We start from the raw sequence: 22857 nt of genomic DNA, 5'->3' as shown, positions 1-22857 counted from the left end.
AAACATGTAGCTAAGAACCCAGTTGTTGGCTGTTACGGGCTTCCGAAGCCTCCGTAACTACGCTCGGGGTTCCCCCCAAGCCCCAGGCCTTTGCCTAAGCAAAGGACCTGATCTCGCGGACAATGAACGGGGCGGGAGCCGAACAAGATGGTGAAATGACTCCGTTTATTATTTCAGCAAACAGCACATTTATATCTTTAGTGACGTAGATACATTCTTTGGTTACGTGGGTGAAGGACAGGTAAAATTCAATTCACCTGAGAACTAGGACCGCCCCGACTCCGCCTACTCTCCTCCCCTTCTCTTCCCGCACTACCCAAAGCTCCCTGCTGGCAGGCAGTCCAGGCAAAGAACCGGAAACTCCACGTGGTCAGGCAGGTCCGGGCATGGGCAAAGACCTGGAATTGCCAGGGAGGCAACAAAGGCGAGACCCCTCCTCCTGGCTCCACCCACATCCCAAAGCCCTGAGTTTATCTCAGCAGGCCCCGGGGCCTGGAGGTCCGAGGAGGACAGGACTCAGCTCTAACTCGGCCCGCAACAGTTGGCCTTGATTTTGGGTGTATGTTGATGAGGATCAGCAGTGTTAGAAATGAGAAGGAAGGAGCTATGGAGGTCAGAGTCCATCCTAAGGTTCTTGGAAACTGAGGAAGGTCACTACCTTTGGGAGGCATTGATCTTTTTCCCTGTTTGGATATTGATCTTCTGGGCACTTCACATAATTGTCCAAATTTGCAGTTTAGCAACCAAAAAGGCATGTAGTAGGAATCCCCTATGTTCAAGTCCTTGTACTAGGCAGCAGCGAAAGAAAGTAAAAAAACACTACAATTCATATAAGTCTTTCTAAGTTCTTCTGAAGTCTGCCTTTTCATCATTTCTCATAGCACAATAGTATTCCATTACATTCATATACCACAACTTGTTCAGCCATTCTCCAACTGATGGGCATTCCCTTGATTTCCAGTTCTTGGCCACAAAAAGAGCTGCTATAAATGTTTTTGTACATGAGAATCCTTCTCCCATTTTTTATGATCTCTTTTGGAAATAGACCAGAAGCAGCATTTCTGCATTAAAAGGTATGCACATTTTATAGCCCTTTGGGCATAGTTCCAAATTCCTCTCCAGACTGGTTGGATCAGCTCACAGTTGCACCAATAATGAATTAGTGTTCCAACTTTCCCATATCTTCTCCTACATTTATCATTGTCCTGTTTTGTCATGTTAACCAACCTAATAGGTGTGATGTGGTAGCTCAGAGTTGTTTTGATTTGCATCTCTCTAATCAATAGTGATTTAGAGTATTTCTGTATGACTATAGATAGCTTTAATTTCTTCCTCTGAAAACTACTTGTTCATATCCTTTGACCATTTACTAATTGGGGAATGACTTGTATTCTTGTCATTTGACTTAGCTATCTATACTATATATTTAAGAAATGAGGCCTTTTTCAGAGATACTGGTTGTAAAAATTCTTTCCCAGTTTTCTGCTTCCTTCCTTATCTTTGTTGCATTGGCTTTGTTGTGCAAAAACTTTTCAATTTAATGTAAATAAAATTATCCATTTTGCTTTTCCTAATGTAATCTATCTCTTGTTTGGTCCTAAATTCTTGCATTCTTCATAAATCTGACAGGTTTTTTGCTTGCTCCCCCGATTTGTTTATAGTATCAGCCTTTATACCTAGGTCCTGTACCCATTGTGACTTTATTCTGGTACATGGTGTCTGACGTTGGTCTATGCTCAGTTTCTGCCATATTATTTTCCAGATTTCCCAGCAGTTTTTGTCAGACAGTGAGTTCTTATCCCAGAAGCTGGGGTCTTTGGGTTTATCAAACAGTAGATTGCTATAATAATTGTCTACTGTGTCTAAGACCTAAGTTTAAATCCAGCCTCAGACATCATGTAACTGTGACCCAGGACAAGTCACTTCACCTTTGATTGCCTAAGTTTTCTCACCAATAAAATAAGGATAATAATAGTACTCTCCTCCCAGGGTGGTGATGAGGATCAAATGAGAAAATGTTTGTAATGTACTTGGCACAGTATTTGGCACTATGTAAATGCTATTACTATTATGCTTTTGACCTTAGCATTCCAACAACAGTGCTCTAGGTTTCCAATGATTTCTTAGTTTCCAAAACAACAGGCTTTTCTCAGGACTCATTTTCCCAGAACTTTCTGCAGGCTTTGATACTGCTGATCACTCTCTCCCTCTTAATAGTCTCTCCTTCCTGGATTTACTCTCTCTTTGTTCTCCTTCTACCTATTGTTAAACCTGAAAATTTGGTTGAAGGAAACAACAGAGCTAGGTGATAGAAAAATCCATGTTGTTTATTATTTTCCCTTAAAGCATAGCGGAGCTAGCTTACTTGTACGTACAAGGAGTCAGAGTATAAACTCTGGCTGCCTGAACAAAGCAATGAGAAAACTTATATACGTTATTTTAGCAGAGCTAGCAAGCCTGTATGACCTCATTTTTATGACCCCCATGTATGTTTAACCATGATACAAGAAGAGGATTTTCCTTAATGGAATAGATTGTAAATTACACAAATTAGATAGTTGTCAAAGTGTCAATTGGAATTACTACCCCAGGATCTCTGTGTTTAATTGGCCATTAACATTCCACAACATAGTATATGCCCATAAAATATTAAGATAAAGAAAAGTCACATAATTCAAGATAGTGTCTGGGCTCAAGGTTTTCACCCTTAATGGCCATGGACAGAGCAAGGAATACTCCATCTGGATTTGTTGATACAAGATAGAGATGTCTCTGAGCTTACTCAGAGAACAAAGAGACTGTTAGGATCAGGCTTTTCTTCTGGTTAAGTAGTTCAGGCCCTGAGTCTTATTGAAATTACAAAAATGATATAAAATAGTATAATATTTTCCACACTATCTAACCACTAATTCTCTGTCTCCCTTGCTGGATCCTCTTACAGATCACACCCTCTAACACAAGTGTCCCTCATGGTTCCCTCCTGGGTCTTCTCTTCTCCCTCTGTACTACTTCACTTAGTAATCTCATCAGCACCCATGGATTTAATTACTGCCTTTATTCTGATCATTCTGAAATCTACCTAATCCTCCCCCAATCTCTATACTGACCTCCAATGTTGCATTTCCCATTGTAGACACCTATCACTCAATAGATCCAAAACAGAATCCATTATCTTTATCCCTAAACCCTCCCTCTCCTACCCTTCCCCTTACTGTTGAGGATATTACCATACTTCTAGGTTTGAAATCTGTGAGTCATCCTGGACTCCTCACTATCTTTTACCCAACCCATCCAATCTATTGTTAGGGCAGTTTGATTTCAGCTTGCAACATTTCTAGAGTATGCCCCCTTTCCAAATATGTTATCCTCTCTATTCAAACATAAATAGCTCTCTATCACTTCCAGGATCGAATATAAAATCTTCTGCTTGGTGTTCAAAGCTCTTCTTAACCTAGCTACCCTCCAACCTTTCAAGTCATCTTACACCTTGTTCCTGAACAAATACTATAAAACCCAGTAACATTGACATCCTTGTTCCATGAAGAATGAGCTTCATTTCTCAGCTCCAGACATTTTCTCCCAGCTAAAATCTCATCTTCTCCAGCAAAACTACCCTAACCTCTTTTGCATCTTTTCTCTTTCAATTATTTTCTGTTTATCTTGTATATAGCTTGATCATACATATCTGTTCACTTGTAATCTCCCCCATAAGAATGGGAGCTCCTTGCAAAATATACTTAGTCTTCCACAACATGAGTATTGTGGAAGGGTTTTGCATATGATACACATGCGGCCTATGTTGAATTGCTTGCCTTCTCAGGGAGGGTGTGTGGGGAGGGAAGAAGGGAGAGAATTTGGAACTCAAAGTTTTAAAAAAATATATTCAAAAAAAAGTTTTTACATGCAACTAGGAAATAAGATATACAGGCAATGGGGCATAGAAATCTATCTTGCCCTACAAAAAGTAAGGGAAAAGGGGATGGGGAGGGAGTGGGGTGACAGAAGGGAGGGCTGACTGGGGAGTGGGGCAATCAGGATATATGCCATCTTGGAGTGGGGGGAGGGTAGAAATGGGGAGAAAATTTTTAATTCACTCTTTAAATTCACTTTAATTTAACTCTTGTGGAAATCAATGCTGAAAACTAAAAATATTAAATAAATAAATAATTATTAAAAAGAAAAAAAAAGAATGGGAGCTTCTTGAGAGCAGGGACTTTTTTTGCCCTTTTTGAATCCCCAGGGATCAACACAGTACCTGGCACAGAGTAGACACTTAAAAATGCTTAATAAGTGACTGATGCATGCCCATCCCCTCTGGACTCAAGAGTTATCTGTGATTTCTTTTCTTTCTTTCTTTTTTTTTTTTGGCAAGGTAATCAGAGTGAAGTGACTTGCCCAAGGTCACACAGATAGCAAATGTCAAGTGTCTGAGGCCCAGTTTGAACAGTGATTTCTTAATGGACAAGGCTAACAGCCTTCTCTTCATCCTTGCCTTGTAAGGATAGAGATACAAACCCTGTAGCATTTGACAGTGACCACCTTCTCCTCCTAGATACCCACTCCTGATTTTTGTTGTACTACCTTCTCCAAATACTCCTGTCTCTATGACTGCTCTTCAGTACATGTGCAAAAATATTTATAACAACTCTTTTTGTGGTGGCAAAGAATTGGAGATTGAAGGGATGACCATCAGTTGGGCAATGTCTGAACAAGTTGTGGTATATGAATGAAATGGAATACTATTGCTCCATAATAAATGAGGACCAAGCAGATTTCAGAAAAACCTGTTACTGTATACAGTAACAGCAACATTGTGAAATTATCAGTCATGATAGACTTAGCTCTCCCCAGAAATACAGTGACCCAAGACAGTTTCAAAAGACTCATAATGGAAAACACTACCCACATCTAGAAAAAGAACTGTGCAGTCTGAATGCAGATCAAAGCATACTATTATCATTTTTTTGTGTTTTTTTTCTCTTTTGTTCTGATCCTTCTTTCATAACATGACTCATGCGGAAATATGTTTTTCTAATTTTTAATAAATTTATTTTTGATTTTTAGTTTACAATACTCAGTTCCACAAGTTGTGGGGTTCCAAATTTTCTCTTCCTCACACTCCTTCCCTCAATCCCCCAAGACAGCATGTAATCCAATGTAGGCTCAACATATACTTTCACATTGAAATTATTTGAATAATTGCCCACTTGAAGGATTACAACCAATGGAATGAATCATGATAAAGGAGAAATGAAACCAAAAAAAAAGAAAAAAAAGAGAGCAAAAAGATTGTCGCAATCTGCATTCAGACTCCATAATTCTTTCTCTGAATGTGCATAACTTTTTCTATCATAAGTCTTTTGGAGCTGTCTTTGAACCTTGCACTGATGACAGGAGTCAAGTCTATCAAAGTTAGTCCTTACAAATATTGTGTGTGTGTAATCATCTATAAGGATCTCTTGGTTCTGCTGTCCTCACTCAGCATCAGTTTGTATAATTCGTTCCAGGTTATAAGGAAGTCCTTCTGTTCCTCATTTCTTATAGGACAATAGCATTCCATTACATTCATATACCACAATTTGTTTAGCCATTTGCCAATTGATGGGCATCCCCTTGATTTCCAGTTCTTTGCCACCACAAAAAGAGTTGCTATAAATATTTTTGTACATATGGGTTCCTTTCCCACTTGTATGATCTCTTTGGGATATAGTCCTAGAAGTGGTATTGCTGGGTCAAAGGGCATGCACATTTTTATGCCCCTTTAGGCATAGTTCCAAATTGCTCTCCAGACTGGTTGGATCAGTTCACAACTCCACCAACAATGAAGCAATGTTACAATTTTCCCACATCCTCTCCAGAATTTATCATTTTCCTGTTTTGTCATGTCAGCCAATCTGACAGGAGAGATGTGGTACCTAAGAGTTGTTTTATTTGTGTTTCTCTAATCAATTTAGAGCATTTTTTCATATGCCTATAGATATCTTTAATTTCTTCCTCTGAAAACTGCCTGTTCATATCCTTTGACCATTTGTCGATTGCGGAATGACTTGTATTCCTATAAACTTGGCTTAGTTCCCTCTATATTTAGATATGAGGCTTTTATTAGAGACATTAGTTTTAAAGATTTTCTCCCAATTTTCTGCTTCCCTCCTAATCCTAGTTGTATTGTCTTTGGATATACAAAATCTTTTCAATTTACAAAATCAAAATTACCCATTTTGCATTTTGTAAAGCTCTCTATCTCTTGTTGGGTCATGAATTCTTCCTTTTTCTATAAATCTGACAGGTAAATTATTCCAGGCTCTCCCAAATTGCTTATAGTATCAGTCTTTATTCTTAAATAATGAACTCATTTGGACTTTATTTTCTTATGTGGTGTAAGATATTGGTCTATGTCCAGTTTCTGCCATACCATTTCCCAATTTTCCCAGCAACTTTTGTGAAATAGTGAATTCTTAGCTCACAAATTGGATTCTTTGGATTTTCAAAGAGATTGCTATAGTCATTGACTACTGTGTCTTATGTACCTACCTTATTCCATTGATTCACCACTCTGTTTCTTAGCCAGTACAAAGTAGTTTTGATGAATGCTGCTTTATAATACAGTTTAATATCTTGTATGGCTAGGCCATCTTCCCTAGCATTTCTTTTCATTAATTCCCTTGATATTCTGGACCTTTTGTTGTTCCGGATGAATTTTGTTATTTTATCCAGCTCTGTAAAACAAATTTTTGGTAGTTTGATTGCTATGTCACTGAATAAATAAATTAATTTAGGTAAAATTATCATTTTTAGCATAATGTGTTGGCCTAACCATGAGCAACTGATGTTTTTCCATTTATTTAGATCAGACTTTTTGTGTGAAAAATGTTTCATAATTGTGTTCGTATAGACCTTGATTTTGTCTTGGCAGTTAGACTCCCAAATATTTTATAGTGTCTATAGTAACTTTAAATGGAATTTCTCCTTCTATCTTTTGCTGTTGGGCTTTGTTATTACTACATAGGAATGCCTAAGGATTTATGTGGGTTTATTTTACATCCTGCAACCATGCTAAAGTTTTTTTTTTATTATTTCAAGCAGTTTTTTACTCAATTCTTTAGGATTCTCTAAGCAAATCATGATATCATCTGCAAAGAGTGATAGCTTAGTTTCTTCTTTGCCTATTCTAATTCCTTCAATTTCTTTTTCTTCTCTTATTGCTAGAGCTAACATTTCTAGTACCAAATTGAATAATATGGGCGATAATGGACATCCTTGTTTCACCCCTGATCTTATTGGGAATGCATCTAGTTTATCCCCATTACATAATATGCTTGCTGATGGTTTTAGATAGATGCTACTTATAATTTTAAGGAAGACTCCATTTATTCCTATGCTTTCTAGTGTTTTTAATAGAAATGGGTGCTGTATTTTCTCAAAAGCTTTTTCTGCATCTATTAAGATAATCATATGGTTTTTGGTAGTTTTGTTGTTGATATGATCAATTATGCTGATAGTTTTTCTAATACTGAACCAGCCTTGTACTCCTGGAATAAATCCTACCTGGTCAGAGTGTATTTTTCTTGAGATAAGTTGCTGCAATCTTTTTGCTAATATTTTATTTAAAATTTTTTCATCAATATTCATTAGGGAAATTGGTCTGTTTTCTCTGTTTTGACTCCTCCTGGTTTACGTATTAGTACCATATTTGTGTCATAAAAACAATTTGTTAGGACTTCTTCACCTATTTTCCAAATAGTCTATAAAGTATGGGAATTAATTGTTCTTTAAATGTTTGATAGAATTTATATGTAAAACCATCTGGCCCTGGAGATTTTTTTCTAGGAAGTTCGTTGATGGCTTACTCAATCTCTTTTTCTGAGATGGGGTTATTTGGGTATTTTACTTTCTCTTCTGTTACCCTGGGCAATTTATATTTTGTAAATATTCATCCATTTCCTTCAGCTTATCACATTTATGGGCATAGAATTGGGAAAAATAATTCCTAATTATTATTTTAATTTCCTCTTCATTGAAAGCGAATTTACCCTTTTCATTTTTGATGCTGGAAATCTTTTTTTTATTCTTTATATTTTACATTAAATTGACCAAAGCTTTATCAATTTTATTTTTTTAATAAAACCAGCTCTTAGTTTTGTTTATTACTTCAATAGTTTTCTTGATTTCATTTTTATTAATCTCTCCTTTGGCTTTCAGTGTTTCTAATTTGGTATTTAATTGGAGATTTTCAATTTGTTCTTTTTCTACCTTTCTCAGTTGCATGCCCAATTCATTGATCTCCTTTTTCTCTATTTTATTCATGTCAGCATTTACATACATAAACCTTCCCCTAAGAACTTCTTTTGCTGCATCCCATAAGTTTTGGTATGTTGTCTCATTATTGTCATTCTCCTAAATGAAGTAATTAATTCTTTCTATGATTTGTTCTTTGACCCACCCATTCTTTGGTTTAAGTTATTTGATTTTTAATGAAAAGTCAGACTCCTTTGTCAGAGATAAAAGATAAAACAGACATAATGATTTGCCTCCTCTGGATAAAATAGGGTTGGGGGTGTTTAAGTAAAATTTAAGCCACACTGCAAATATGTGATCCATTTTTCACTCCTCTGTTCCCATTTTAAGATCATTTAACTTGTTTTTGAAGATCCTGTGTGCAAAAGGGACCAGAGTGACATTATACAAAGTGAACCAGATAAAGAACAAGCCTGTGACTCTGGTAAGGAAAGAAGTTCATTTTAATTTTGAAATCATAGCTCCCCTGTGAACTGTGTGTACTTATTCCTGCATGCCCATATGAAACAAGAGCCTAAGCCTGGGCAGTCACATATACTCAGCAGGTATTAAGTGGGATTTAGAGACAGAGGTGGAGACATTCCCTGGAAATATTTTGCAGCACAATCCTTGTCAAAAATCCTTTGCTGCTTGCCGGTATGCAGAAGGAAAATACATTTGAAGTACATTCCTCTCTGGTGGTAGTTGTTCTTATTGTTGTTGCTTCTTTCTTAATGTGATTCTTTCTGTTCTATAAGCTACTTCCTTTTCATGCTTCTCTTGATTATTGTGTTAAAAGTCAAATTTTCTATTCAGCTCTGGTCTTTTCACTGAGAAAGCTTGAAAGTCCTCTATTTTATTGAAAACCAATATTTTGCCTTGGAGCATGATACTCAGTTTTGCTGGGTAGGTGGTTCTTGGTTTTATTCCTAGGTCCATTGACCTCCAGAATATCATATTCCAAGCCCTTTGATCCCTTAATGTAAAAGCCACTAGATCTTCTGTTACCCTGATTGTGTTTCCACAATACTCAAATTGTTTCTTTCTGGCTGCTTGCAGTATTTTCTCCTTGATCTGGAAGCTCTGCAATTTGGTGACAATATTCCTAGGAGTTTTCCTTTTGGGATCTTTGTCAGGAGGCAATCAGTATATTCTTTCAATTTCTATTTTGCCCTGTGGCTCTAGAATATCAGGGCAGTTCTCCTTGATAATTTCTTGAAAGATGATATCTAGGCTCTTTTTTTTTGATTATGGCTTTCAGGTAGTACAATAATTTTTAAATTATCTCTCCTGGATCTATTTTCCAAGTCAGTGGTTTTTCCAATGAGATATTTCACATCATCTTCCATTTTTTCATTCCTTTGGTTCTGTTTTATAATATGTTGATTTCTCATAAAGTCACTAGCTTCCACTTGCTCCAATCTAGTTTTTAAGGTAGTATTTTCTTCAGGCTTCTTTTGAACTTCCTTTTCCATTTGGCTAAATCTGCCTTTTAGGGCATTCTTCTCCTCATAGGCTTTTTAGAGCTCTTTTGCCATTTGAGTTAGTCTATTTTTTAAGGTGTTATTTTCTGCAGTAATTTTTGAGTCTCCTTTAGCAAGTCATTGACTTGTTTTTCATGGTTTTCTCACATCACTCTCATTTCTCTTCCCAATTTTTCCTCTACTTCTCTATCTTGCTTTTCCAAATCTTTTTGAGCTCTTCCATGGCCTGAGACCAATTCATATTTTTCTGGGAAGCTTTTAATGTAGCCTCTTTGACTTTGTTGACTTCTTCTGGTCGTATGTTTTGGTCTTCTTTGTCACCAGAAAGAGATTCCAAAGTCTGAGTCTGAATCTGAGACCATTTTCGCTGCCTGTTCATGTTCCCAGCCAACTACTTGACCCTTGAGTTTTTCAGTGGGGTATGACTGCTTGTAGAGTAGAGAGTACTTTGTCCCAAGCTTGAGGGGCTGTGGTGCTATTTTTAGAGCTACTTCTACATGGCAAGCTATGCCACACCAGCATTCCTTCTTCCCCAAGAACCGCCAACCAGGATTGCCCCCAGATCAAGCAGGGAAAACAGGCTTTGCACTCCTGCTCTAATCCGCCACTTAATTCCTCCCTCCACGTGGGCCTGGGGCCAGGGACCACTTCAGCTGTAGCTCTGGAAGCAGCCTCAGAGCTGCACCACCTCCATTGCCCCTGGGGCAGTGGCCGACCATGAAACTCATTTCACTCTCTCCCAGCAGCTTTTCCCACTAACCTTCTCTGTTGTCTTTGGCATTTGTGGGTTGAGAAGTCTGGTAATTGCCACAGCTCAATGATTCAGGGCACTACACCTGTTCTGCCTGGCTCCCAGTCTGGTTGGTCCTGGAGTGGCCCACACTGGGCTCTGCTCCCAGCTCCATGTGATAGACCCTTCCCAGCGACCATCCAGGCTGTCCTGGGCTGGAGCCCTGCTTTCCTTTGCTATTTCATGGGTTCTGCAGCTCTAGAATTTCTTCAGAGACAATTTTCAGGTGTTTGGAGGGACCTGGGGGAGAACTTAGGCAAGTCCTTGCTTTCCAGCCACCATCTTGGCTCTGCCCCCCATCCCACAGCCCACTCGTTCTTTAGGATTAGATTATTTAGTTTCCAATTAATTTTTAGTTTATCTTTCCATTGTCCTTTATTACAAATATGTTTAATTGCCTCATGATCTGAAAAGAATGCATTGACTATTTCTGCTTTTCTGCACTGTATTGAGAGATTTTTATGCCCTGGTATGTGGTCAATATTTGAACATGTGCCATGTACCACTAAGAAAAAGGTGTATTCTTTTTCATCCCCATTCAGTTTTCTCCAGAGATCTGTTATATCTACCTTTTTCTAAAATTCTATTCACCTTCTTAACTTCTATCTTGTATATTTTGAGGTTAGAATTCTCAAGTTCAGAGAGGTCTCCCACTAGGATAGTTTTCCTGTCTATTTCTTCCCGTAACTCTCTGACTTTCTCTAAAAATTTGTATGCTATACCACTTGGTGCATATATGTTATGTAATGATGTTGCTTCATGGTCAATGTTGTCTTTTGGCAGGATATACGGTCCTCTTTTTCTTTTTTAATTAGATCCAACTTTGCTTTTGCTTTGTCTGAGATTAGGTCTCCTACCCCTGCATTTTTTTACTTCAGCTGAATCAAAATATATTCTACTCCAGCCTTTTACCTTTTCCCTGTGTGTATCCCCCTCTTTCTAATGTATTTTTTGTAAACAACATATTGTAGGATTTTGATTTTTAACCCAGTCTGCTTTTCTGTTTTATGAGAGAGTTCATTCCATTCACATTCACAGTTATTATTACTATCTGTGTCTTTTTCTCCATCCTATCCCTCCTCACTTATTCTTCTATTCCTCCCTTCTCCCTTCCACTCCTCAAAAGAATTTTGCTTTTGACTCCCATTTTCCTCAATTTTTCCTCCCTAATGACACCCTTCCCTATCTTACCCTTTTCCACTTGCCGCTTCTTCCCTCCCTTCTATCCATCCCCCTTTTCTTTCCCCTTTCCCCTCCTACTGCATGTAGGACAAGTTAGATTTATAGACTTATCAGAGAACGTTATTCCCTCCTTGAACCAAATCCAATGAGAGTAAAGCTCAAACACTGCTTTTCTCCCTCTCTTTTATCCCACTATGTTTTTGTGCCTCTTCATGTGGCACAATTTACCCTTTTCTACTACCTCCTTACTTCTTCTCCTAGAACAATCCCTTTGCACCCCTTAATTACATTTTTATCATCACATCAATTATTTTATACTGACACCCTCAGTCTATGTATATTCTTTTCAGTTTTCATAATAACTGTACCATTCTCAAGACAGTGATATATATAACACACATAAATCAATATAATCTTATAAAAGAATGCAAACAATTTTCCCTTATTGAATAACATAGTTTTGTTTTTTCTCCTGTTTACCTTTTTATGTCTCTTGAGTTTTGTATTTGAAGATCAAATTTTCCATTGAGGTCTGGCCTTTTCATCAGGAAGGTCTGGAATTTCCTTATTTCATTAAATGTCCATTTCCTTGTGTGAAAAAAATTATGCTCAATTTTGCTGGGTAGTTGACCTGTGGTTGTGGTCCAAGTTCCTTTGCCTTTCAGAATATCATATTCCAATTTCTCCTGTCTTTTATTGTAGAAGCTGCAAAATCCTGCATGATCTTGACTGTAGTCCTGGGTTATTTGAATTATTTCTTTCTGGCTGCTTGCAGTATTTTCTCCTTGACCTGATAATTCTGGAATTTGGCTACAATATTCCTTGGAGTTTTCAATTTGGGATCTCTTTCAGGGGGTGATCGATGGATTCTTTCGATGACTATTTTACCCTCTGGTTCTAGGACCTCAGGACTGTTTTTCTTGTGATTTCTTGTCCAAGCTCTTTTTCTCATCATGGCTTTCAGGTAAACCAATAATTCTTAGATTGCCTCTCCTGGATCTATTTTCCAAGTCATTTGTTTTCCCAATCAGATATTTCATGTTTTCTTCTATTTTTTTCATTCTTTAGATTTTGTTTGATTTTTGTTGATTTTGGTGTTGACTTTGTTGCCCAGCTGCCTCCCAGAACTCAGAAGCAGGGTGCTAGAGCAGTGTGGGGAGAAGGACACATCCTCAAGAGAACTCTATTTGGACTTTGTGTTGGGACTTTGCTAATTGAAGCATGCTGAGACCTGAGGGTGCCCTGGGGAAGCCTGCAACTGCTGTGTGGGGAGGACACACCCTCAAGAAGAACTTTGCTTGTACACTCTGTATGGACTAAAGAGATTGACTTGCTTTTACCTAGGGGTTGAAGGTGTATTGTAAACAAGTATTTTGGGAATGGTACTGAATGATATGTTCTGTGATCATCACATATAATGCTTCTATTTGTTCCAGGATCCATGGCCATTTAATTTAGATTTTTGTTAGGCCATGGACCCTGGAGGGGTGGATTTTGTAATAGTAATTAAGGTGGGATTTTTTGCTTTTCTTCTCCTAAGTGCCTTTAATGATTCTGGCCTTTGAATGGGGCAGATAAAGTGGGATCTTTTTGTCTTGGTTATTTCTCAGCACAGAGACAACTGAGAGTCATTGATTTGTATATGAGGAGATAGTGGACATGGAGAACTATCCCACACCCAGCCTGGGTGCTTTGCAACCCAGAAGTTGGCACTGGTAACTGTTTTGTGATTTGAATCAGACAAGGTCTGTCTGTTGTTGTCTGTATTTGCCTTGAAATTCAGGGCTGATCTTTTCCCCCTGAACTGTGAATGATATTTGCATGTTTGATTAAACTAAGATTGTTAACCACTTAAAGTTACTTTCCTTAGTTGAGCAGATGAAAGAACCTGTATTGGCAGCTTTCTTGGTGCTGGTTGTTGGTGGATCTTACACATCCCACAGAAGATGCTAGCAAGATTGTTACGACAGTTACCCAGAGAGCAGTAACCCGTACTAAAACCCAAGGATGTCCAGAACCCAGGGAGTGAATTGAACAAAACCTTTAATTATTAGATTTTAAAATGTACCATTTATATCTAAAGATTGCATTCCCATTAGGAGCAGCGGCAAAGGTTAGAAAGAAAATTTAACTAATAAAATTGAATAAGTGGCAGGTATCACCAATATATTAAATTGCAGGTACTTTAAGCTAATATTGATATTTTATTCAGTATTTCTCATGTCCCTGGAAGAGCCTTGGTGGCCAAGTTCCTCCCTCTTGAATCTGATTTATTCCTTAACCATTCCAAAGTGTTCCTTTCTGGCCTTAGGAGGATCACATAGCACTTGGGAAAAAAGATGCAGACCAGTAACCCAGCACTGGAGGCCAAGATGGCAAAAATCTCCACAGCCACCTTGGCCTTCCCCTTGGAACTCTGATATGAGGGGAGGAAAGAGACCCACACACTGCAGAAGACCAGCATGCTAAAGGTGATGAGTTTTGCTTCATTGAAGGTGTCAGGAAAATTCCTGACCAGGAAAGCTACTGTGAAGCTGCCCAGGGCCAGGACACCCATATAGCTCAAGACACAGTAGAAGGCAATGACAGAGCCCTCCTTACACTCAATGATGATGTGGCCAGGTTCAGATTGGGTATCTGTACCTAAGAAGGGAGGTGAGGTCCCAAGCCAGATCCCATAGAGAATCACTTGGTTCACAGAGCAAAGGAAGACTAGAGAATTGGACACCTTAGGCTGCACCCACATTCTCATCCTGCTGCCTGGTTTTGTGGCCTTGAAGGCCAGAACCACCATCATGGTTTTGGCCAAAATAGAAGAAATTGCCACTGTGAACATGACTCCAAATATTGTTTGCTGAAGAAGACAGGTTGCTGTGGTAGGACGGCCAATGAAAAGCAAAGAACAGAGGAAGCAAAAGATTAGAGAGATGAGAAGTATGTAGCTGAGAACCCGGTTGTTGGCCTTGACAATGGGAGTATCTTGATGCTTCACAAAGATAATCAGGATCACAACTGTGAGGAGAGAGAAGAAGAGAGCCGTGCAGGTCAAAGTCAGTCCCAAAGGTTCTTTGACTTTGAGGAAGGTCACCACCTTTGGGAGACACTGGTCTTTGTCCCTGTTTGGATATTGATCTTCTGGGCACTTCACACAATTGTCCACATCTGCAATTTAGCAACCAAAAAAGCATGTATCAAAAATCCATTCTGTCTGAAGCCTTGTTATAGGCAGTGGGGAAACAAAGTGAAAAAGCACGACAGTCCCTGCCCTAAAGGATCTTGTGCTCATTTTCATTGTTAGATTCAATTTATAGACAAATGTTTAAAGTCATGGTGATGAGATGAGAACAAAATAACCAAGTGGGAAAGGTTTGGAAAAAGGAAGATTGCATGAATTGTAAAGGAAGATAAGGGTGTCAGTAGGCAGAATTGGGTAACATTGTGTTGCAGGCATAAAGCACAGCCTGTGTAAACTCACAGAGGTAAGGGATACAGAGTTTTATTTTGGATATAGACAGTAGTCCAGGTTGCATGGAAAGATCTCAAGAACCTGATTAATATGAGATAAGGCTTGAGGAGCAGTTCCACTCTGAATTGTATGAGAACTTCGAACACTAAGCAGCTAAGGATGACTAGTGTGCAGCTTTGTAGAGTGTGAAATTAAAAGGGAGAAAAGGAAAACAAGTTGCCACAATTTACCGTGACAAATTAAGAGGTGAGAAAAGCCTGAGAAAGAATCATGGCCATGTCCACATTGCTAAAGGGAAGGATAAGAGAACACCAGCAACAACAATAACAGAGAGGCCATGAATTGATTTCTTTCTAAAAGTATACAGTGAGACAAGAGTGAATGAAGTAATCAACTAGAAGTTGGTTCTCTTGGCCCTCATTCAATCACATTTGGTTTACTTGGTCTTGTATATGTTGCATCTCTTATGTAGAATTAATATGAGACCATTTTGCTAAAACAAGACCCTACAAAGTATAGACAGAGAAAGATCTTTTAGTATTATATACATATATATCTAAAACTAAAAGCAAACATCACATGTAATAGGGTTATGCTAGTACCTTCCTCCCCCCCCCCAAAAAAATACAGGAATTAAAGCAAGATGACCAATCTTCCTATTGTTGTTTGTTACAATTATAGCAACAAAAGCAACAGCAGTATGAGAAGAAACTAAAATTAAAATTTAACATGGAAAAATAGGCAAGGAGAAAATAAAACTATATCTATTTGCTAATAACATGATGGTTTAGTTAGAAAATCCCAGTTAATCATCAATCATACTAAAAAGAAATAAGAAATAACTTTAAAAATGAGAGGAATATTTAGTACTCATGGATGGGCCTTGCCATGATGACAAAAATGACAATGATAAAGAACTGTAATGATATTAATTCTGGTAGATTGCTGAAATCTTAAGATTAGATAATCAATGACCAATTACAACTTAGAACTTGGGTTACATCTGAGTAATGGTAATGCCCAAAGACATAACCATAAAACAACCATAGGAAACCACTGATACCAGCCTGCTCATCACTTGTGTCTAGGACAGATTCCTCTTTTTCTTACACTTGGAGATTTGAGTATCCCATGTCTTCCATGGAAAGAATTTAAGTATGCACACACATGCATACAGCATATGTACATACCTACACATATACAAGTGTGTGTTTATGTGTGTATGTGTCTGTGTGCATATATATATGTATGTGTGTGTATGCATGTATTTACATATATCTGCACATGTTCACATACACATATCAAAAAAACATTCATAAATAAATGGTCAAAGGATATGAATGATCACTTCTTAAAAGATTTGCAACCTATTAATAACCATAGGAAAGAATGCTCTAAATAACTAACAATGAGAAAAATGCAAATCAAAATAAGCCCAAGGTTTACCTAATCCACTGTAAATTGGCAAAGGTAGTATAAGATGGAAATAGTTGATGTTGAAATGGTTGTTGGAAGGTAGGCACAGTAATGCATTGTTGATAGAGCTGTGAATAAATGTAATCATTTTGGAAAACAAATTCTAATTAAGCAAATAAAGTGCCTAAAATGTCCCTACCATCTGACAAAGTGTCAGCCATTCAGCCATTCAGTAGGCCTTAGGTGGGGCTAATTAAAGGAGGCCTAATTAGAGGCAGGCCTACACCTTTGTGATGCCAATCAGTGATTAAAGATCTTTCCCACACCCTTTTGCTAAGTAGATGCTAAGCCTCAAGCCCACACCCTTTTGCTGATTTAGCATGAAGCCCTCAGGCCCTAAAAAAAGTATATACACCGCAAAGGTAGCCATTGAGAACTCAGAAGTCAGAAGTGATAGTGCAGAATCCAGCCCATGACTGAGAAGTAAGAACTCTGAGATGACAGAGCTGCAGAAAGAGTGCAGAGTGGAGAGTGGAAATCAGGGAGCTATGGAGACCAGAGAACTGAGAAGGGAGAGAAAGCAGGCAAGCAGGCAATTAGGATTCATGAGTGTGTACAGGGAGGCCCCAGGAGGGGGCAAGGTTACAGGATGACTTGGTTCCTTGCTATAATACTGTGTTATAATTTCCTTGTTGCTACATTGAGATGGGGTTACTGGTTTTGGAATATAACTACTGCTATATGGAAATGGAGTTATTGATCTTGAGATCTGATCCTCTGGTGTCTAAGTAAATGTTATACTTCCTCTGCCTTCTACCTGGAAAGATTTTCATACTATGCAATTACAAACCATACAGGCATGTCCATGATCATCCTCAAGGTCATGAATCTTGCCTTACTGATACACCCAGATATCACATTACCAGGCTTATACCCCAGGGAACCCAATGATAAAAAGTCCTCATACACACCAAAATATTTCTAGCAACAGTTTTAGTGGTGGCAAAGGATTAGAAACAATGTTGGTAAATGCTCATTGACTGGGAAATAGACAAACAAATTTTGTCACATTAATTTAATAATATAGCACTATAAGAAATGATGAATGTGGAAGATAGAGAATTAGCAGAAAGCAATACAATGAAGCTCTACACATTTCCACTTATAGCCTCTCCAAACAGATCTAGAAAATGCAACTGCCATGCAGACTAACTTGACAAAACAGGAAAATTATAAATGTTGGAGAAGATGTGGGAAAATTGGAACACTAATGCATTGTTGGTGGAGTTGTGAACTGATCCAGTCATTCTGGAGAGCAATGTGGTTCTACACCCAAGAGGCCAGATAATAGTGCAAACCTCTGGACCCAGCAATACTACTTCTAGGTCTGTATCCCAAAGAAATCATAAAAACAGGAGAAGGACCCTCATGTATAAAAATATAGCAGCTCTTTCGTGGTGGCAAAGAATTGGAAATTGAGGAGATGTCTATCAATTGGGGAATAGCTGAACAATTTGTGGTATATGAATGTAATGGAATAACGTAGTACTATAGGAAATGATGAGCAGGTGGATTTCAGAAAAACCTAGAAAGACATATATGAACTTAGGCTGAGTGAAATGAGCAGAATCAGGAGAACACTGTACACAGTAACAGCAACATTCTACAATGACTGACCTTGATAGACTTAGCTCTTCTCAGCAATGCAAGGATCTAAGACAACTCTAAAAGAGTCACAATGGAAATGCTATCCATATCCAGAGAAAAATCTTTGTAGTCTGAATGCAAATGGAAGCATACTATTTGCTCTCCTTTCTCATGGCTCCTCTCATTATTTCTAATCCTTCTTTACATCATGACTAATGTGAAAATATGTTTCAAATGAATGTATATGTAGAGCCTATATCACATTGCATGCTGTCTTGGGGCAGGGGGAAGATAGGATGGGGGAGAAAATTCAAAACTCAAAATCTTGTGAAAGTGAATGTTGAGAACTAAAAATAAATAAATAATAGTGCAGCATACTGAACACTGAAGGAGTAATCCAAGAAAAAGTGGGTCATTTTTTTTAGTTGACACTGGCATGAGATGAGGAACAGGAGGACAGGAGACACTGTGGATGAGATCTAGCAAAGAGTGTAGCAAGTAGAGCACCCCAATGTGCAAGGAGAGACTGGGAACTCTGGCAAGAGGAACTCAGAGGCCCATACTAGGATACCCCAAAAATTCCTATTGGAGTTCTGTGCAGGAAAAGGTGCCAGGTGTCACCTATTACTGAGTTCTGGGACACAGCTTTAGGGAAGAGAAGAAAAAGGAACCTACATTCAGGGGGTGTCATTTGAAAGTATGGATATGCCATTGGACACAATCTCATAGGAATAAGTTGGGCACCAATGTAACTCTGAGTCCAGTAGTAAACCATAATTTAGTCTGAAACCCATAAAAACATAACCAGGGCAACAACCCCAGACTAAAAGGGGGTTTGTAATTGGGTTACTCAGAAGCAGAGCTTCCCAGCTGGCTGACATTGGCTACATTGAACTGCAGTCTTCTCTTGCTTAGACTCAATGCCAGATCAGGGATTTTTAGAGTTCAGACTATTGAGACGGAAGTCAGCATTGGATAAACTTTGGGAGCATTGAAAACTTAGAGGGCTTCAGGCTGAGCTCTTCTTGTGAATTTGGAATAACACCACACACAATACCCCAAGAAAGCAGCAATAGGACCATCCTAGACATTCTCTCCTGAAGTGTGAAGAGCCTAATCCCAAGTGCAAAGTGAGGTTGTAGGCTAGAGTAATTAACAAGAAAAAAAAGAATCCAACCAAAACTGATGACAGTAACATTCAACACACAAACCCAGAAGAAGAAAATGGCTCCAAAATATGAACAAGCAAAGCCTTAAAGAAAAACCCTGAGGTTTACCTCACCTCCTATATACTGGAAAGTGTGATAAAAGATCAAAGTAATAAGTGCTGGAGAGGTTGGGAACAATTTCACCTAGAATTCCTGGAAGAGATCAAAGAAGATGTTTTTATAAGAGTTAAATATTTTTAATCAATGAAATTGGAGTGCTACAGGAGAGAAAACTTGAAAATAAATGAGAGTTATGGAAGAAAGAATTGAAAAGACCATTAACAGCTTGGCAGAACAGGTACAAAACAGTATCCTAGCAATGACTACTCTGAAAATTAGAATAGATCAAATTGAAATAAACGATTCCATGTGGCAAAATGAAATCTTAAAACAAAGTCAAAAGATTAAAAAAATGAGGAAGATGTTAAGTATCTCATAGCAATAATAGCTAAATTTGAAAACAGTTGAAAGAGAAAACATAAGTATCTGAATGCTATGAACACAAAAAAGACCCTAGACTTCATATTTTGAGAAATATTAAATGAAAAACTGCCCATATCTCTTAAAACAAAAGCAAAGTGGAAACAAAAAGAATCCACTGATCATCTTCTGAAAGAAACGCCAAAATGGTAAGTTCCCCAAACACTATACCAAAAGTCTGGAGCTTCTGGGTCAAAGGAAAAAAATACTAAAAGGACCCAGAAAGAAAGAATTCAAGTACAGAAGGGCTAATCAAGAACAAACATAATTTAGCAGCCAACACACTAAATGAAGAGAGAACTTGAAACACAATATTCCAAGGGGCAAAAAAGAACTTTGTAGAACTGAAAATGATTGGTTGTTTTCCTTCATTCTCGAAGAGGACCAAAATGACATCACTATGGTAGAGTCAAGTTTCAGTGTGTCTGACTGTGGCTGATAAGAGCAAGATGAGCTCAGTAAACTCTATTACAGGTCAGGCACAAATAGTCCCTGTGAACATTTGGGGTGGATACTCTAAATTTGCACATCCTGCATTTCGTTTGAGCTGTTTCAATTCTGCTTTGCTCATAGAGCACAGCACCTTTTCTGATGTGGGCACATCACACTGAGTGGTCCTGTGCCAGTGTCTCCCATGTCAGGCAATAGATTCCAAAATTCTTGAGAGAAACCTTGAGAGTGTCCTTGTGTGGCTTCATCTGATCATCATGTGAATGCTTGCCTTGTGTGATTCTCCATAAAATTGTCTTTCGGGCAAGCACACATTTTGCATTTGACCATGGCCAGCCCAATAGAGTAGCACTTTCTGAAGCAGTTTGAATGCCTGGCAGTTTAGTTTGAGTAAGGACCTCAGTGTCTGCTACTTACCTTGCCGGGGGATCTTCAGAATCTTCCTAAGACAATTCAAATGGAGGAGATTCAGTTTCCTGGCATGGCACTGGTAGAGTGTTCAGATTTCACAGGTATACAACAATGAGGTCAGCACAATGGCTCTGTAAACTTTCAGTTTAGTAATCAGTCTAATCTTCTCTCCCACACTTTCCTTCAGAGCCTCCCAAACACTGACCTCACTCGGCAATATGTGCATCAACCTCATTATCAATGTGTACATCCCTGGAAAGTATACTGCCAAGGTTAGTAAATTTATCCACAGCATTCACTTTGCTGTAATCAATGGTTCCACCTATGGATAGTGTGGTGGTGACTGATGGAGCACCTGTGTTTTCTTGGTGTTATTTGTTAAGCCAAACGTAGCACAAGTAGCAGAGAAGTGATCCATACTTTGTTGCATCTTAGCTTCAGAGTCTTCATTGAGTGCACAATCATCTGTGAACAGAAAATCCTGCACCAACACTCCCTCCACTTTGGTCTTGGCTTGAAGCCTTTTCAAATTGAATAATTTACCACCATTGTGGTAGCTGACTTTGATGCCACCCTCATTGACAGCATTAGCCAACATGACTGAGAACAACATGTTAAAAACATGGGAGCAAGCACACAGCCTTGATTCACCTCATTGGTGACTGAGAAGGCATGAGAGCATTGTCCATTATCTAGAACATGGGCAAGCATGCCATCATAAAATTGATGTACAATACTGATATACTTCTCTGGGCAACCAAATTTTGATGGAATTTTCCATAAGCCCTCATGACCAACAGCATCAAAAGCCTTGGTCAAATCTACAAGCTTTGTTTACAGAACTATGTTCTGCTCTTGGCATTTCTCCTGGAGTTGTCAGATAGCAACCACCGTATTGAATGTTCCTCAGCCCTTTCTGAAGCCACTCTGGCTCTCAGGTAGATGACCATCTTCCAGGTGAAAGATCAGCCTGTTAAGGAAGACTCTGGCAAGAATCTTGCCAACAATGAGTAAGAGACAGATGCCCCCTGTGATTGTCACAGGACAATCTATTTCCCTAACCTTAAATGCCTCCAAACTCTAACCCTAACCCTTTACCTTTATAGAGATCTGGAAATTATTGGAATAGAAATTCTCCTTGATTTCACATCATGACTATTATGGAAGTTTTTTGCATAATGATACATGTATAACCTATTTTGAATTGCTTGCCTTCTCAAGAAGGGTAGGTGGGGAGGAAAGAAGGGAGAGAATTTGGATCTCAAAGTTCTTAAAACAAATGTTAAAAATTGTTTTTGCATGCAACTGGGAAATAAGATATACAGTCAATAGGGTACAGAAATCTTTCTGGCCCTGCAAGAAAGTAAGGGGAAAGGGATAGGGTGGGGTGGGGTGATAGAAGGGAGGGCAGACTGGGGAAAAGGGCAATCAGAATACATGCTGTCTTGGGGCGGGGGGGAGGAGAGAAATTGGGAGAAAATTTGTAACTCAAAATCTTGTATAAATGAATGTTGAAAACTATAAATAAATAAATTAGTCTTTAAAAAAGAAAGCATCACATATACCCCTTATCTAACTGGGTGACCAACACACTGTTACAGCATTATCATTCAGGGTTTCTTCTACTCACCCAAATTCCCACTATCATGTGTCTACTCATGTTTATGCATTTATTTGTCAATAGAGACATTATAAACATGCAATCACACATTCTTTTGCTCCTATTTGATCTCTTTCTGGTGACAATATTTTTTTTCTACCATGTATATCTAGTTATCCAGTTTCCTATTTCTGCTTAGGTTAATTATTTGATTAGTTAGTGAATAATATTGGTTGATTTGCTGATACATGTGACAATTAATGTGTAAGACATAAATGATTATCTCTTAGGAAAGGGAATTGATATCTGCACTTCTATTAATAATAAAGTGCTTAAATTAAAAAAAAATTCTCTTTGAACTTATGGGAGCTGGTAAGAGTTCCAAGGGAGAGTGTATGAGAACAGGATAGTGTGGTGTTAATGTGATTAAAGGTCTTCCCCACCCATTT

General features: G+C 38.4%; 1 protein-coding gene across 1 annotated transcript in view; it reads right to left on the bottom strand.

Annotated features, from left to right (window-relative positions):
- Positions 1 to 13948: 13948 nt before the first annotated feature.
- LOC118836267 (vomeronasal type-2 receptor 26-like) overlaps positions 13949 to 22857 on the bottom strand; it is a 46448-nt gene continuing 37539 nt past the window's right edge. Inside the window, exon 6 of the mRNA XM_036743599.1 lies at positions 13949 to 14892. Coding sequence (XP_036599494.1) covers positions 13949 to 14892 — 944 coding nt within the window. The remainder of the gene's footprint in view (positions 14893 to 22857) is intronic.

The sequence above is a fragment of the Trichosurus vulpecula genome, chromosome 2 (genome assembly GCF_011100635.1).
Source record: "Trichosurus vulpecula isolate mTriVul1 chromosome 2, mTriVul1.pri, whole genome shotgun sequence".
Classification (NCBI taxonomy): domain Eukaryota; kingdom Metazoa; phylum Chordata; class Mammalia; order Diprotodontia; family Phalangeridae; genus Trichosurus; species Trichosurus vulpecula.
The sequence above is the reverse complement of the archived record's forward strand: the minus strand, read 5'-3'. Positions and strand labels throughout refer to the sequence as shown.